At 38.1% G+C, this 18,446-nt stretch overlaps 2 protein-coding genes across 4 annotated transcripts; one reads left to right on the plus strand and one right to left on the minus strand.

Moving 5' to 3' along the window:
• Positions 1-7,771: 7,771 nt before the first annotated feature.
• LOC121760956 (tyrosine-specific transport protein-like) lies at positions 7,772-11,100 on the plus strand. The gene is made up of 7 exons (XM_042156542.1): positions 7,772-7,879; positions 8,358-8,748; positions 8,901-9,041; positions 9,137-9,296; positions 9,692-9,851; positions 9,926-10,066; positions 10,571-11,100. Exons 1-7 carry the CDS (start codon positions 7,772-7,774, stop codon positions 10,766-10,768), a joined length of 1,299 nt encoding a protein of 432 aa, XP_042012476.1. The 3' UTR covers positions 10,769-11,100.
• A 3,798-nt stretch (positions 11,101-14,898) lies between these two features.
• LOC121761363 (ankyrin repeat-containing protein At2g01680-like) lies at positions 14,899-17,129 on the minus strand. Of its 3 annotated transcripts, none has more exons than XM_042157021.1 (2): positions 16,515-17,129; positions 14,899-15,632 (listed from the first exon to the last, which is right to left on the minus strand). In XM_042157021.1, exons 1-2 carry the CDS (start codon positions 17,085-17,087, stop codon positions 15,054-15,056), a joined length of 1,152 nt encoding a protein of 383 aa, XP_042012955.1. In that variant the 5' UTR covers positions 17,088-17,129; the 3' UTR covers positions 14,899-15,053. The 3 variants fall into 3 exon arrangements, with proteins under 3 accessions (XP_042012955.1, XP_042012954.1, XP_042012956.1); XM_042157020.1 differs by having other exon boundaries at positions 14,899-15,668; XM_042157022.1 differs by having other exon boundaries at positions 14,899-15,696.
• Positions 17,130-18,446: the final 1,317 nt, after the last annotated feature.

Here is an 18,446-nt window from a genome sequence, read left to right on the forward strand (position 1 = left end):
TTGCAGACGCAATGAAGAGCTATGGATACAGGCAAAGCAATTCAGATCATACACTGTTCCTGAAAAGGCACGAGGGATATTCTTGAGACAGAAGAAGTACATCTTGGACATCTTAGCAGAGACAGGCCTACTAGAGTGTAAGCCAGCCGAGACCCCAATTGTACAAAACCATGGCTTGAAGATACAAGATGGAGCTGAGGCCGCAGATCGAGGGCAATATCAGCGACTAGTTGGGAGACTCATCTATTTATCTCACACTAGACCTGACATCGCTTATGCTGTAGGGGTTGTAAGTCAATTTATGCATCAACCCCAGGCCGAACACTTAGAAGCTGCACTAAGAATAGTTCGATATTTGAAGGGAACCGTCGGACACGGAATAGTGTTTAAGAAAAATGGAGACTTAGACATCCATGGGTATACTGATGCAGATTGGGCAGGTAATCCAGTGGATAGAAGGTCGACTTCAAGCTACTTTACATTCGTTGGAGGAAACTTGGTAACGTGGAAGAGTAAGAAGCAGAAGGTGGTAGCCCTGTCTAGTGCAGAGGCAGAATCCAGAGGAATTAAGAGTGGTCTGACTGAGATCATGTGGTTGAGGAAATTGATGACAGAAATTGATTATATTCCAAGTAAGAGTCAGTTATACTGCGACGACAAAGCCGCCATAAGCATTTAAGAGAATCCAGTCCAACATGACCGAACAAAGCACGTTGAGGTGGATAGACACTTCATCAAGGAAAAAATTGAAGAAGGAGTGGTCGAATTCCCTTTTGTACGTTCTGAAGATCAACTAGCAGATATACTGACCAAGGCAGTTAGCTCAAGGAGCCTTGAAGGAGTTCTTGACAAATTGAGTATCGGGGATCCCACTACTCAATTTGAAGGGGAGTGTTAGAAAAAGAAAGGTATAAGCTTGTAGGATAAGCTTTGTATTAGCTTGGAGGCTAAGAAATACATGAGCTTGGTGCCCAAGAATATTTTAGCTTGGTGCCCAAGAATACTTGTAGCACAAGCTTTGTAATGCCCTATATAAGGGTGTCATATTGTTGAAGAAAATAATCAAGCCTTTGACCAAAATCCTTCTTCTTCTTAGCCATTTAACATATTTAATCCATGATTTTTACACTGGCATGCTGAGGTCCTGCGGGTTTTGCTAGAGAATGACTCGTCTCCGGCAATGGAGCGTCGCCACAATGTGCTGACATTGTGCATGAAACATCGTCGGTTTCAGGCGTTCAGGTCGGAGCTAGGTGGAGTCGGCTGACACCACCATCGGCTCCGAAGAGTCGCAGGGAAACGCCCTCAATCGGCTGCCGACCCCACGGTCTCTTCACCTCTGCCCCGTTCTCAATATCAAGCTCTCGGCGGCATGCAGAGAAGAAAGAAGGGTTTATAGTCTATAAAGTTAGGTGAAACACAAAAAAAGCAAACCGCGAAGGCCACTCTTCTCAGTGCCAGCACATAATATGTATCACAAAATTTGAAATGATGTTAAGATCTTGCCTTTATAGGAAAATAATTGCAATTTTTGTTTACTAGTATTTGTTTTGGCGATTTTGACTGCGTCACTGCTATATCCACTTATAGAATATGCAATTAATATGCATGAGAAAAGGACTCTGAACACACTATCTCTCTGTAAAACACACAATAGCCATTTCCTTATAACAGCATAGCATACTGATACACAGTCAAACATGTGAATTTACTTTGGTATGTAGGAATACAGTAAAAAACAAATAAAGAAATAAATTATGCACCCTCTTCCTATATTTTAAATTAACACCAAAAAAGTAACTATTTGTATCAAAGTTCGAGAGTATGGAGTATGATTTTATTTTTTATACGGAGTACTACTTAAATAGGACAAAATTGGGCATTTCCAAGAATTTTATTTGCTGAATCAAGTTTTCCAAACTGTGAAATTTTTCTTAAAGACATGATGTCCACACTATTGAGAATCTGTATATTTTACTTTATGGACTGTAACAATTAGTGGATTATACGTAGTGAAGATTGACGATGGTTAATTATTTGGGTTACGAGTTAAACTTAAGAAATAACTAGCAATGACCTTTTTATATTACAAGGTTTGAAAATTAACTAATTAGAAGATGTTTGAAAATTAACTAATTAGAAGATGTTTGATAATGGTACTCAAAATAAGCTAATGATTGGTTTAATCCAAACCCATGAAAAGGCCCATCTTTTGGGTATTACCAAAGTTTAGTTCGGTTATATTTTGATATACATGTGATGTGATATTTTAATACTATTGAAGAAGATATACATTAGATTTTTTTTCTAGAATATATTCGTAGCTATGATATTTCATCAAGTTCTCGTTCTAAACAAATTTCTAGTTCTAGCCTTCTAGGTACTTCAAAAAAAAAAAGGTATAAAAACTCATGATATGCCATACTTAATGTCCCTCCTTGTTTTAAAAACAACAAAATATAATCAAAGTGTAAATACATCAGCTTTTCTGCACCCTTTAAAACCATTGTTAACAAGTCTGAAATTTGAATTCGTCGCCTTGTCAAGCCTATCAATTTCAGAAAACAGAGCTACTCTCTCTCCACTCCACCATTAATCTCCCTCAATGGCATATGCAAGATTTTTATAGTGGGGAGTTCAAACTACGGTTAATAATTGTTGCATATTTATAGTGTCAACGTCAGCAGAAACAATTCCGATACGAACAATATAACATACTTCCTCCGTCCGCGAATAGAAGTCTCGTTTCTTTCTGCCACGGGTTTTAAGAAAAATGTTATGAAATGTGGAAAATTAGTGGAATAAGAGTCCCACTTGTATAGCTCACAATCCACTATAAAAACTAGTACTATATAAAAAATGAGTCACACATTTCACTAACTTTCTCTTCTTACTTTTTTCGCAAAGTCAAACAATTACTTAAAACTTGTACCGAGTCAAAATGACTCTTTAAATGTTGGACAAATAGAGTATTAGAAAACAAAAACTTAAAATCTCATCCAAGCACTCCATAGGTAATATTCTGGAATTGGTCTGCACCCTATGAGAAAAAAATTGTTAGTTTTATGCTGAAAATGAAGGTGGAGTAGTATTTTGTATATATGCACTATTATTTTATTTTATTTGATTTATTATGTGTAAAATGTCATTAATTTTGTATTGAATTCGTTGGGCCGTGTTTAAAGGTATGTACAAAAAGATGAGATTAGTGGGCTTGATTTTTATTTATCAAGCCCAACCTGTGGCTTGGAATATGGAGTACTAGGAGTATAAATTAGAGACTTGAATGAAAAAGTTGTATCAATCCATGGCCTGAGAGTTGAGTGGAAAATTATCTCTACAATATCAAAATTCAGCAACTACCTAGACAAAGAATATCAATATGAACTATTTCTGACTTTCCTTTCAAATTCAACCCAATGTATCTTCATCATTCAAATACTTGGCGTCCTTTCAACGCCGTGTTAGGGTATCCACTATGGATAGCCGCGGTTTGGGGCGGAAGAGGGGCGGCTTATAGTCGCGTTGGGCGGACACCGAAATGGGGGCGGTAGGCGGCGGACAGGCTTCAGGCGACTCCGGGGCGAGGACGAGCCTCCTCCGCGGCGATAGGCGCGGCGCCTATAGTGGCGGACCTGTCCGTCGCGCCGGTGAACGATTTTAATTTTTATTTTTTTTATTCATTTTAATTCACATATAAATACACCCCATTCCATTCATTATTTTCACACCATTCCAACTCTACATCACTCAAAATTACGTATAGTCGTTAAATTACGTATTTTCATCATTAATTTCTTCACGTATAGTCGTCTTCTTCTAATTACGTATAGCCTATAAATTTATTCATAATTGCTTGAAACATTATAAAATTAAAATTGATTATAAAATTTAGGGGCTATTGGAGGCACTGGCGTATCTACATGGGAACAAAGGGTACAGCTGTACCCCAAAACGTCTCAATAATACTATTTAAGATCTATTGCATTTGCACTTGTAGCTGTTGGTCGAGTGGCAGAAAGCTCGTCTTGCCACTGCGAGACTGGAGTCCGACACTCACTAAGAGCGTTTTCATACATTAAAATTTTTTATTGATTGGAATTCTTTGAACTTTTTCCATTCTTTATTACTAATGCTTTTTATAATAAATATTATAATGCGGTAATGTCTCTTATTCATTCTATCAAACATATTTAAATTTCTACTAATTAATATGTTTAATGTTTTTAGTTTTTGACTATTCACTTATAAAGTTTCGTAATTCTTAATATATTTAAGTTTTTATATTTTCTATTTGTAATTCATTTATTTTTTTGTCAAGTACTTTTAATTCCTTTTTAATAAATTTATTTACTTTTATCATTTTTAATTAGTAATTTAGTAATTCTTAATATATTTAAGTTTTTATATTTTCTATTTGTAACTCATTTAATTTTTTATAAAGTTCTTTTAATTCTTTTTAATAAATTTATTTACTTTTATCATTTTCAATTAGTTTTTAAAGCATTTTAATTCTCTTTTAGTGCATTTAGTATTTTTATATTTTGTATCTCTAATGCATACCTCTTCTTTAGTTTTTTTAAGTTATTTAAAATTTTCTTAAATAAATGAAAAAAATGTTTTGCCATAAAAAACTATGCGCTATGCGAAATCTTAAATAAATTATCTTTAATATATAAAAAGTAACTTTCATTTTAGATAGTAAGTTGTCCAAATAGCAAAGCTAGTAGTTAGTACTACTTGTTTTATAGATGATACAAAAAATTTTACCAAATAATAATGAATATTGTATTAAAGAGAAGATAAAAAATAACTTTAAAATTCTAAGTCTTATAATTAAGTATCGTACCCCCAGATTAAAAATCTTGGATACGCCACTGATTGGAGGTGTCCACTATAGTGGCGGAAACAAAATTTGAGGCTATGGATAATAAAACAGGGGCTATGGACAAAAACTGGGGCGAGACTATTGGGGGTGTCCGCTTATAGTGGACACTCTTACATTTAATAAAAACATCACTAGATTAGAGATTGTCTTATTTAGTCTTTCAAAGATAATCAAATTCCATTAAGAATTGCTATGATTACATTTTCAGGATCATGCAAAACTGCGAAAGATTCAATCAGTGATTGTTAGATCTCGATGGTTTCATTGTCTTCCACTCCGATAAAGAATCTTTCTAATAGCCAAGACAACTAATAACACAAAGATGCCTCCGAACCCAGCAGATACTACAGCAATAGTATGGCCAACTGTTTGTGTTTCCGCAGGATTTGTAATGATTACGGAAGCACCATAACTCACTCCAATAGATGCCACCGCCACCAGCGTTGCATTCGATATGACCCTCATGAACATTTCTGCAATACCTGCCGCAATCATGGCGTTGAGAAAGATTACCAAGAGAGATGAAACGAAAGCGGTGGTGTTAGCACGGGAGAAGAGTTTGTATAGTTTGGGAAGAGATGATGCCATCACTGCTTTACCGGCTCTGTGTGATGACGTGTCGTCCTGCCACACGCCCCCCGGGGGGGCTGACTGCCGCGCTGAATGCCATCGCGGCTATCAGGCCCACCACTACCATGGTCATGCCGCTTATCTCTTTGATCACCGTTGAACCAGATGACCAGTTTCGAATCAAATACCCTGTCAACTGAGATTTGAAGCAATAATTCAAGCAACTAAATAGAGTTAACGTTATGAAATAGTATGATACGAACCTCCATTATTATTATTTAGTTTAGATATTGTAGGGATTTAGCATATCTTTTTCTATATCTTTGTTTTCTTGTTCATTAAGTCAGTAGTATTATAAATAGGATAGACTGTTATCTTTTTTTATTCATTCAATCAATTAATGAAATATTTTCTCTCCCAAAGATAACGTATTTTTTCCAATCCTAATTTTGGATTCCCTCCGCCGATCCTAATTGGACGCCGGAGTATTCTATCAATCGCCGAGTTATCTGCCCGAAGGGAGCGACTCCCGGGCACAGAAACTCTGCAATCGTCCGCCGAGCCTGTTGGCCGCCGGAAATTTATCTCCACCGCCGAGCGAAACTCGTCGCCGGTGCTTGTTAAGAGAAACGCCCTTAACAACTGGTGCTTTCATCGTGATCTCACCCTCCCACCATCTCGAACCGAAGCTACACCGCTGCCTGTCGGAAAACATTTCGCGCACAGCAACTGCTTTGGTTGTCGAGTCCCGCCTGTCCGCCGAGCTCTAGCTGCCGGACAACTCTACTTCTGCAACGCCCGACGGGAAGGATTCCCGTGTGCCGCGTCGAAGTCAGACGATCATCATCCACCACAGCCACGCCTCAGTCCGTCAACATGTCATACGACTATCACCGTCGTCAATACGGCCCTCCTCAGGTCGCGCAGCAGTTACATCCTTACCAGCCGGTCCGACCACGACGTGCAACCTGCTGGGACCCTCCGGGCAGCCGCGACCCACCGGGTATTCCGCCCTATGATCAGCCGCCACCCAAGTACAGGCGTGAACCCTACGGTCCGCCGCAACCTCACCAAATGGGGTCTATCCAGACACGCCGCCCCACCTGTTGGGATCCTCCCCGTACCCGACCACTACCGAGTTTCCAACCTTATGACCCACCACAGTCAAGGCAGCCTTCTTGTTGGGAACCACCGCCCCACCGTGCATCGCAAGGATACTCAGATTATGAACCCGTTTCCAGTAAACTAGATCGAGTTTTGGACAGATTGGACAAATTCGATGCTTGGAGAGACGACACAGATCACCGCTTCGAGAATCTTGAGACCGAACCTCCTTCCGGTTTCGACGACGGCGATGATTGGGATTATGAGGATGTGCGTCGGCAGAGATCAGGATATAGGGGTTTACGCGGGAGAAACCCTAGCGGGGGCTTTCGCGAGGGCCCACATGAGGACAGGGCGAGACGCGACAGCGGGGGTCGTAATGGACCGGGATGGACCACGGAAGGTAACCGCCACCCAAGCCAGCAGTTTGGGGGGGTCGATCAGTCTTATGATCGTACGAAGCCGTGTTGGGATCCACATCAGCTATATCAGGCCAACACGCAAGGTTTCGACGGACAACAACGGGTTAAGATGGAACCACCTCAGGCCGCTACCGGCTCGGGTCAGGCCACAGGTTCAGGGGGTCGCAACGGAGAACGGCCGCGACCCGCGGTGATTCGGGTATCACAAGCGGAAAAGGCTGAACGAGGCCGTCTGGGTTTGTGTTACTATTGCCCCGAGAAGTGGATTATAGGGCATGTGTGCAAGCAGAGATTGCTCTGCTACGCTGATGAGGATGAGGAGAATATTGATGACGATAATCTAGTTGAGGATGTTCCCGACAGCGTTGTTCACAATGGGGGTGCTAATCTTGTTGTACCATCTGCTTGGTAAGCAATCATTCCGTGCAAGAATATAAAGGGAGACATTCCGTTGTTCGATACGTGTTTGATCCAGGAGTAGACGCCTTGCTAAAGCTTTTGCTTTCAACTCTCGTCAATGGTTCGTGGTTCCCACCTTGAGGACAAGGTGGATTTTAACCGTTGAGGAGTTGATACGAACCTCCATTATTATTATTTAGTTTAGATATTGTAGGGATTTAGCATATCTTTTTCTATATATTTGTTTTCTTGTTAATTAAGTCAGTAGTATTATAAATAGTATAGACTGTTATCTTTTTTATTCATTCAATCAATTAATGAAATATTTTCTCTCCCAAAGATAACGTATTTTTTCCAATCCTAATTTTGGATTCCCTTCGCCGATCCTATGAAGATTAGCAGGAAAAAGGGCAGTATTGCTGGTGCAGTTGCTCTAATTATTGGGACAAGCATTGGCACTGGCATTCTTGCTCTTCCAAAGAAGACTTCCCCTGCAGTAACCCTCTCCCTCTCTCTCTCTCTAGATTTGCTTAGAAATGAAACAAGATTATATGTGGAATTGAAGTCATTAACTGTTCTATGATGAAAGTTGGGGTGTGAAAAAGATTCAATTTTGTGCATATAATTCTTGCAATTCCACTTTTTATTATTAATGTAGAATGTGTTTCTTCTTCTATTTTCTCGAGCTTTAATACGTTATCACGTTGGCATTGATGATGTCTTTTTATACACGTCGAATGAAATAATAATTTAAGAAGAATGACTGGAGAAAAAAAGGTGAGTTTTGCTTCAAGATGTGTTAAAAGAAAAAGAAAAGTTGAAACAAACAATTTATTGGGTTATGACCAAAATGAGTTTTCTTGAGAATGAAATTAATAGACTTTGTTAGAGATAGATTTTCTGAGAAATATATTAAATATAGTTCTAATAGCTAGCTAAATATTGCTTGCTTGCTTCTGATCTAATTTTTGTAGGGGATAGTTCCAAGTTCAATAACAATGACTTTGTGTTGGGCATTTCTGTTGATAGAAGCCCTCTTGCTAGTCGAGATCAACGTTGCTTTACAGAGGAAGAAGAAGGGAAAAGCACAAAGTGATGAGCTCGAGGCGATGTCTATCCGAACCATGGCTCAAGAGACTCTAGGAGAATGGGGTGGAGCTCTAGCCTCTTTGCTGTATATGTTCTTAGGCTACACTTACGTGGTAGCTAATTGTTCAAAATCGGGCGAGATCCTTCATCAGCTAACTGATTTCCCAGTGTCGTTTTGTGGATTCCTCTTCACTTTCTCGTTCACCATTCTCGTTTGCGTGGGAGGCACTCGAGCCACAGATCAAGTTAACCAGTGGCTCACTGCATCCATGATAGGTTTCTTTCGGAACTAGTACTATTGTTTGATCCTAATTGGGTGTGGTCCCCACGTTAGGGCGTTCTCACGGTAGACCACCTCTCGGTGTTGAGGCTAATCATGTTTGATTTTGTTTTTTGTTGATGTTGATATTTGCAATTGGGAAAAATAGGCCTTCTTGTGGCAATAGAGGCTTTTGCTCTTCTGTTTGGAGGGTGGTCTGGATTTAAAGCCGGGGGCGGAGATTGGGGGAAAGTTCCGGCCACTCTTCCAGTCATGGTGTTTGCTTTAGTTTACCATGACATAACTCCGGGTGGGTAATGCTCGGGGTTCCGATATCTTTTTGGCACATTATAAGATGATGATTTCTGAGTAAACTCTGTTCTTGTTTACTTTGTTTGTTTACAGTTCTATGTGCTTATCTCGAAGGGGATCTTGCACGCATCCGTGCTTCAGTCGTTCTAGGCAGCGTGGTACCATTGCTGACATTGCTCGTTTGGGATGCTATCGCGCTAGGCCTCTCCAACGGGGCAGACAACGTGTCTGATCCCGTTGAATTGCTTCTAAGGTTAGCTAATCGTTTCGTCTTCCTCTGCTTGTTCACCACTTCTATTAAAATTATCTCATCTCCAAAACAATCTACTGCATTGCATCGACTGAAACTTAACGTACCGAATTCATCCAGAGGGCTTTCGAGACTGAACTTAACAATGAATACCTCAATGAGTCTAGAATTCAATGCAAAAAGATTCACTCAAAAATTCCTAGTGGTTTGTGAGATGTACACATTTTCTCACAGTCTATCAAAACTTGACAGTTTGAGAAAGTTTGTTTCAAACAATTTGATACATATAGCAAAGGACTTCCTTAAATCCTCAAAAAATTACAGAAGGTTTATAGACTTATCATAGTTGTTTTTAAAATTGTTCTGTTTTTTACTCTGTGTTTCAATTTCTATTACAGTGTGAGATGGGAAGGAGTCCCATATATGGTCGAGGCGTTCGCTCTTCTAGCTGTCGGAACTTCCCAAATCGGCACCCTTCTGAGCTTCTCAGAGTTCTTCAAGGAGCAGTTAAACAATCTAGCCTCAGATTTTCCTCCTAAACAGCTTGTAGTTGTAGAGGTAGCCTCCATCTTCGTAGTCTAGACGTTTTCAATTCGAGGTAACTAATTCACTAACTGAGTGATTATGTGTAGAAACCGAGCTCGTTGTACTCCATTAATGGCTGGTGGGAGAAGAACAAGACAAGCATCACTGCGACAGCAATGGTAGTTGCGCCTTCACTTCTCGTGTCGAATGCACTCCCGGATGCGTTTTCTGCAGCCACAGATTTCGCTGTAAGTCTATAAAGGGTAAAATGCTTAAAAATATACGAACGTTCAAATTTTTCCTGAAAATACGCGAAGTTTACAACTTCCCCAATTTTTCCATGATTTATTTGAAATTACCTGAAACGAAACTGGCTGTCATATGCAACTATCTTTCGGCTAAAAAATTAAATGTCGCTTTATGAATACAGTACGATGCTGTTTAAACAATCGTATTGTATTCACAAAGCTACACCAAATTATTTCCAGATGCCAAGTAACGATTTGGAGAAATTCAAAGAAACTATAGAAAAATTAGATAACTTGTAAAATTTATAGTATCATTTTTGTTGGCAAATGAAATACACAAATGACTCACAACGATGTAAGGAGAGAACCGAAATCACTATATAAGTTTCATGGACTACTCTACTTATCAAATATAATAAAGGAGCTAAGTATGCAATTCTCCATAAAAAAAGTTGGGTTTCGGATTTTTTTCGAGTGAGTAGTGCTGAGCATGAGGTTGAACAGGGTGGATATTGCATGACGGTGTTGTATGGAGTTCTGCCTCCGGCAATGGCATGGGCGATGAAGCAGAAGAAACAAGGTGAGGAGACTGAGCAAACATCATTGTCTAAATCATATCCTGCCATTTTTGGTGTGGGATTGTTTTCTTGTGGGGTTGTGCTGCAACAGATCCTTCAAGATTTCTCATTTGTGCAACCGTGATACGCGCTATTTGTGGCTGTGTACAAGGTATCTCGATCTGTTCTTTTAGATGTCCGACCGAACATGAGATCTCGACTTATAAGGAGTTGGTAAGATTTATCTGTTGTTTGGTATGAATATGATATGTAGGAAGTTAGGGATTTCATGAATATGATATGTAAGAAGTTAGGGAGAGGATGATTTTAGGAATTTGATTGTGTAAATGTGTAATGTATAGTGTATAATGTATTTGGTATATGATGTAAATCTAAGTTCATATATGTAATGTGCTATTCTCTCCATAACACCTTAGTTAAGCGTTTCTTTTTAATACAAAGATTAATGTAATCTAATCACCAATTGACATATTCTAATCGAAAATCAGATGTGTCAAACTTTTCCACAATAATCTTTCCATCAATCCTCATCGTGATTTCTTTCTCTCAGACTCTAGTCTCTTGATACCAATTAATGGGCATAACACACACACAAAAGAGATGAACACAACTACATCAGAACTATTTACTCAGTTCGATAAAAAAACACACAAATAATCACAAATACAAAAGAGATGAACACAAGAATTTTCTACTCAATTCGATATGATGTGTACTACTTACGTCTCAAATTAAAGTTTTTGACTATAATATCAGGTCGGAGCTGTAGAAATCATGGTATTAAATATGCCCGGTCAATGGATTTTGACCAAATAATAAATGTGACGAGACATTTAATTTTGTGAAATTAAATGACATAGCGTCGATCTACATTTTACGTAGATAAATGTAGTATATTCACTTTCTCAAATCCGATTTCCGGTGAGTGAGAAATAGTGGATTAAAGTTGGGCATAATTAGCTTTTATTAAAGCTTGGAGTTGGAGCTTAGGGAATAATTAACTAGTGTTAATTATCCCACATTGGAGGATTAACACATCTTTTAATGTGTATAAATTAAGTGACTTTATGTTACTTAATAATTATAGTGGACCAAGATGGGTGAAAGAGCCCACACGAGCGCACAGGCGCGCGCCGCCGCCCGCCCGAGCCTGAGCCCGTGCACGCGCTCGCGGTCGCGGGCCTCGGGCCCGATCCCGATCTTGGACTTGTACTTGGATCTTGGCAATTGGTCTTTGGGCTTGGGGCTTGGCCCAAACTATTCTTTTTGGACCACCGCCGAGTCAGCAATCCAAGTGGCTTGACACGTCGTCAAGCGAGGCACAGTCACGGATGCCACGTGAGAAATCCACACGCTCCACACACGGATGGCACACTCCTGCCACACGCTCGTAACCATCGGCGGTTACAAATCTGCCATGATGAGCCTTCATGGCTGTTGACCCACAGCAGTGGACTGAGCCTATAAATAGCCACTCCATGCATTACACTACATCATTCACAAGCATTACAGCATAAGCTCTCTCCCTCTCTGCATTGTCTTTCTGTCGAAGCTCTGCCCTCTCCTACATCCAGTTCGCTGGAGCTCTACTGATTGCGGTGCTGCATCAATAGAGACGTAGCCGTTTTACCTTTGGGGACGACACGCCAAACCGAAGAGCACTACCGGGGCGTATCTCGTCTTGCGAGAAGAGGCCTCCTCGACTCGGCTCAAACATTATTCACGGTTACTGTTTCGTTTTTACATTTGTAATCTCATTCTAGTTCAGTTTCCTCTTTTGTATTCCTTCTTTTGGGTTGTATTACACCCGGCTTTTATCTCTTGTAATCCTCAGAAACCAACAGGAGCTAGGTGGAGTCGGCCGACCCCACCATCGGCTCCGAAGAGTCTCCGGGAAACGCCCTCAATCGGCTGCCGTTCTCAATATCAAGCTCTTGGCGGCGTGCAGAGAAGAAAGAAGGGTTTATAGTGTATAAAGTTAGGTGAGACACAAAAAAGCAAACCGCAGAAGGCCACTATACTCAGTGCCAGCACATAATATGTATCACAAAATTTGAAATGATGATGTTAAGATCTTGCCTTTATACGAAAATAATTGCAATTTTTGTTTACTAGTATTTGTTTTGGCGATTTTGACTGTGTCACAGCTATATCCACTTATAGAATATGCAATTAATATGCATGAGAAAAGGACTCTGAACACACTAGCTCTCTGTAAAACACACAATACCCATTTCCGTATAACAGCATAGCATACTGATACACACTCAAACATGTGAATTTACTTTGGTATGTAGGAATATAGTAAAAAACAAAGAAAGAAAGAAATTATGCACCCTCTGCCTATATTTTCAACTAACACCAAAAAGGAGTAACTATTGTATCAAAGTTCGAGAGTATGGAGTAACTATTTTCAACTAACAGTTTTTTACTTCTTATATGTGTAATGAACATGTATGGAAAATGATCAATACAAAAATAGATTTCAATACAAAATCCAGACCAAATCCTGATCATGAGATTTGACAATTTAATGGTCAATAATTAAATAAAAACACGGAGGGTCATTATAAAGTAGTTTTATGTTATATTATAAAATTCAGGTTTGAGGTCATGTTAAGATAATTTTATGTCATCATTACTATAATGACGTAAAAATAAGCTTATGATGACTTAAAAATGACATTTGTATGCTTGGTTCTGCATTTTTGTATTAAGAATGAGCTTTTCATAGATCAAAACCCGAACATGTATTGTGTATAGATTTTTTTATTTCTTTTCTTTTAAGTTTTGTAGGACAAGAAAATTGCTTAATAAAAGAGCAATAAAGTTTCGTAAATCGTAATCAGTGTATCACCAAGATGTCACGAGAGCATCCGTCAAATATAATTTTCACATCCTATTTAAATCAATACTCGCTAATTATAGGGTTGAAATTAATACCATATAGTTATATGCATGAATTTATGTCATTATTTTGTTTTTTTCCTAGGGTAAGCATATAAAAAGTTTTAGCCATATAGTATATCAATAAAATAGAATACCATAAAATAGACATTTTCATTACATACATTTCGCAATACTATTTTATGGCCTTGGCATGATAATGGCACTCAAAATAAAGCTAATGATTGGTTTAATCCAAACCCATGAAAAGGCCCATCTTTTGGGTATTACCAAAGTTTAGTTCGGTTATATTTTGATATACATGTGATGTGATATTTTTAATACTATTGAAGAAGATATACATTCGATTTTTTTTTCTAGAATATATTCGTAGCTATGATATTTCATCAAGTTCTCGTTCTAAACAAATTTCTAGTTCTAGCCTTCTAGGTACTTCAAAAATTAAAAAAAATAAAGGTATAAAAACTCATGATATGCCATACTTAATGTCCCTCCTTGTTTTCAAAACAACAAAATATAATCAAAGTGTAAATACATCAACTTTTCTGTACCTTTAAAACCATTGTTAACAAGTCTGAAATTTGAATTCGTCGCCTTGTCTCAAGCCTATCAATTTCAGAAAAGAGAGCTTCTCTCTCTCTCTCCCCCCACTCCGCCATTAATCTCCCTCAATGGCAGATGCAAGATTTTTATAGTGGGGAGTCCAAACTACGGTTAATAATTGTTGCATATTTATAGTGTCAACGTCAGCGGAAACAATTCCGATACGAACAATATAACATACTTCCTCCGTCCGCGAATAGAAGTCTCATTTATTTCTGCCACGGGTTTTAAGAAAAATGTTATGAAAAGTGGAAAATTAGTGGAATAAGGGTCCCACTTGTATAACTCACAATCCACTATAAAAACTAAGTACTATATAAAAAATTAGCCACACATTCCACTAACTTTCTCTTCTTACTTTTTTTCCACAAAGTCAAACAATTTTTTAAAACTTGTACCGAGTCAAAATGACTCTTTAAATGTTGGAGAAAGAGAGTATTAGAAAACAAAAACTTAAAATCTCATCCAAGCACTCCATAGGTAATATTCTGGAATTGGTCTGCACCCTGTGAGAAAAAAATTGTTAGTTTTATGCTGAAAATGAAGGTGGAGTAGTATTTTGTATATATGCACTATTATATTATTTTATTTTATTTTATTATTATGTTTAAAATGTCATTAATTTTGTATTGAATTCGTTGGGCCGTGTTTAAAGGTAGGTACAAAAAGATGAGAGTAGTGGGCTTGATTTTTATTTATGAAGCCCAACCTGTGGCTTGGAATATGGAGTAGTAGGAGTATAAATTAGAGAGACTTGAATGAAACAGTTGTATCAATCCATGGCCTGAGAGTTGAGTGGAAAATTATATCAAAATTCACCAACTACCTAGACAAAGACAATATCAATATGAACTAACTATTTCTGACTTTCCTTTCAAATTCAACCCAATGTATCTTCATCATTCAAATACTTGCGTCGTCGTTTCAAAGCCTTTTTTAAAACCCTCATGAAAACCGCGAAAGAATCGATCAGTGATTGTAAGATCTGGATGCTGAAGTTTCAGTGTCTTCCACTTAGAGTACGAACGCATTATAATAACCAAGACGAGTACGAACACAAAGATGCCTCCGAACCCAGCGGATACAACAGCAATAATTTGGCCAACTCTTTGTGTTTCCGCAGGATTTGTAATGGCTACGGAAGCACCATAACTCACTCCAATAGATGCCATCGCCACCAGCGTTGCATACCATATGACCACAACGAATATTTCTGCACTATTTATCGCATTTATGGTGTTGAGAAAGATTACCAAGAGAGATGAAACGAAAGCAGTGGTGTTAGCACGAGAGAAGAGTTTGTATAGTTTGGGATGAGATGATGCCATCACTGCTTTGCCGGCTCTGTGTGATGACGTGTCATCCTGCCACAAGCCGCCGGGGGGGCTGACCACCGCGCTGAATGCCATCGCAGCTATCAGGCCCACCACTACCATGGTCACGCCGCTTATCTCTTTGGCCACCGTTAAATCAAATAGCTGGATTGTGCCGTTTCCAATCAAATATTTTGTCATCTGAGATTTGATGCAATAATTCAAGCAACTAAATAGAGTTAATGTTATGAAATTGTACCATACAATATGGATGGTATAAATTAAATGTTAGTCACCGACTTATAATTTCAGAAAATTCTAAGCCAATTACCCCTAACCCTAACCATGGTTGCGTCGTTTTTTTTTGAATGTGCTATAACTTCTTTTGTAAAAAGTAACCCATTTTACCCTCCATCCACCATTAAATGTCCCATTTTTTCTTTTTGTCCGTCCGTCAATAAATATTTCATTTCATTTTTACTATATTTGGTAGGTGGACCCTACATTTCACTCATATTTTATTATAAAACAAATATATATATTTCACTAACTTTTCTATTCACTTTCCTACATAAAGTCAAACAATTTCTTAAAATCCGTGCCGGTCAAATATGTGATGTTTAATAATGGACGGATGGAGTATATGAAAAAGAATCATGGGTACCACATCCACCAAAATTAATCTTAGCTTGAAACTAACGAGTTTATACAATTTTACCCTTTACTTTTTCAAAAGAATTCAACTTCTCCATATTAATATTTTGTAAGAGAAAAGGGAATTCGAGTAAATTAGTATGTGTTTATATGTATATTAGTACAATCTACTATATCAACCAAGCAACTTTTTTTTGCCTCGATTCAATTTTTACCTATAAACCAGCCATAATATTGTCAAAACAAATGAACAAACACCTATGTGGATTGATTGTCGTTGCAACTCAAGTTGAAATGCATGACTAAAGTATTCAGAAAAAGCAAAAAAAATGGTTAGCTAATTCATGGAACTAATTAAACCATGAACTCAAACAAAAAAGAGATGGTACTTACTTCAACTTGATCGCATCTAACAGCCAAATTGTAGAGTGTCTCCCCATCATCATCCTTCACTGGTACAAGAAGTTCTAATTTCTCCACCACAAACTTCAGCGTCTGAACCTGACCATGTTTTGCGCACAAGTGCAACACAGTCTGACCGCGATGCAGTCTCTCCATAGCAGGAGATAAGTCATGTTCAAGCAGAACCTCCAAGACCCCAACATGCCCTCTCATGGCTGCAATATGAACCGGGTTCATGCCTTGATCATCGAGCCACCAACACATCTCAGGGGCTACAAAAAACAATTTATTGGCAATCTCAACGTGCCCTTGTTCAGCTGCAATGTGAAGAGATGACGACTTTTTGGAGTCGACATCTCGAGCTAGCTTTGAGTTTATCCTCAACAACTCTTCCACGATGCCCACTTGTCCGGCTATTGTTGCTATATGCAGGAGATTTCTTGAACGAGCGAATGAAACTTGATCAACAAGAAATGGATCTTGTTGCACAAGTGTTTGGAAGGTTGCTACATCGCCCATTGTTGCAGCATCATATAGTTTCTGTGTAACTGCTTCTGCTGCCATTGTTTCAGCCAAATCTATTTTCGCCTCTCTTTTTTTTACATAACAAACCTTGAAAGTTGCTAACTCATGATGTATATATAATATGACTGCCAACTTAATTTATAATCTTAATACTTCTTTAGTTAACAATTAAAATTGTCTTATTTTATCATTTTGTTACAGGAATTTTGGCCAGTATGGTTGTTACAGGAATTTCGGCACAACATTTTTGGTATTACAGGAATTTTGGCATACTTTAGTATGGTTGTTACAGGAATTTTAGTATGGTTGTTACAGGAATTAACATTTTTGGTGTTAGAAAAGTATGCACATGATCAACAGTATGAAACCATAAAAAAATGATTTAACGTCGTCAAAGATCATAGCTGGAGCCTGGAAATGTGTTTTACCGTTTCAAAAACCATAAAAATGATTTACAGTATGTATAAATACTTTAGCAGCTATAATCTTAATACTTCTTTAGTTTCCAATTAAAATTGTCTTATCTTATCATTTTGTTCCGTCTAAAAAAATTAATTTATTTTTACTTTTAAATTTTTGAAAATTTTGGTCACATTAACCATAATCCGAAGACACTACTATATCAATTACTCTTTTCTAATCCTACCCCACTTTATGAAATTTGCCTATGTTCACACTCAGAGTAGGTGAGAATTGTTTGGACCCTTTCAATGTTTAAAAAAACCCTCTAAAACAGGTTGACCTAGAGAAATGAAGAAAGAACACACTAATCTAGTTAAATATGTCAGTCTCTCTGTTACAGCTGGAAAAACTTGAGATAGACATTATAGAATTTAAAGATGACCATTAAATATAGTAATTGTTAGATGTTTTGTGCCACTACGTATATAACAAGTTCTCATTAGTAGTGGGTGCACCAAATTAAGTAAATACATTTAAAATTTTAGATAGAATAAATTATGGTTGTTACAGGAATCTAATCTAGTGCAACCTTTTAGACTGTAGTGTCTCCGTGCCAATTTATTTTATTATATGTATGTTCACACACACCTTTACATAGTAGGTGACAGCCTGAAAATATTTAACAAAGACCTGCATTAAGGTGTTGACCCATAAAAGAAGATTAACTTAGTTCAATGATTTAAATTATGAGGAATGAAAGGAAAAAAAAGCTTTTTGAATTTCCCAGCTAGGATTTCTTTATTCTACCCGTCCGATCCCCCTTTTGTGAATTTCCAACTGACTCTTTCTCACTGGCCTACAATTAGAGATGCCCAAGATTTTCGGTTCGAACTGTTAACCGTGGAACCGTAATCGACGGTTCTGGTTTCGAACCGGAATCGTGAGATTTAAATCGAACCGAAACAGTCACTTTTGGAACCGTGGTTCGGTTTATGT

Source organism: Salvia splendens, chromosome 13 (assembly GCF_004379255.2).
Source record: "Salvia splendens isolate huo1 chromosome 13, SspV2, whole genome shotgun sequence".
Taxonomy (NCBI): Eukaryota; Viridiplantae; Streptophyta; class Magnoliopsida; order Lamiales; family Lamiaceae; genus Salvia; species Salvia splendens.

Coding starts and splice junctions, on each gene's coding strand:
- LOC121760956 (XM_042156542.1), top strand. CDS start 7,772: ATGAAGATTAGCAGGAAAAAGGGCAGTATTGCTGGTGCAGTTGCTCTA. Junction 7,880..8,357: donor CAAAGAAGACTTCCCCTGCA/GTAACCCTCTCC, acceptor TAATTTTTGTAG/GGGATAGTTCCAAGTTCAAT. Junction 9,297..9,691: donor CCCGTTGAATTGCTTCTAAG/GTTAGCTAATCG, acceptor TTTCTATTACAG/TGTGAGATGGGAAGGAGTCC.
- LOC121761363 (XM_042157020.1), bottom strand. CDS start 17,087: ATGGCAGCAGAAGCAGTTACACAGAAACTATATGATGCTGCAACAATG. Junction 15,669..16,514: donor TTAGATGCGATCAAGTTGAA/GTAAGTACCATC, acceptor ATCAAATCTCAG/ATGACAAAATATTTGATTGG.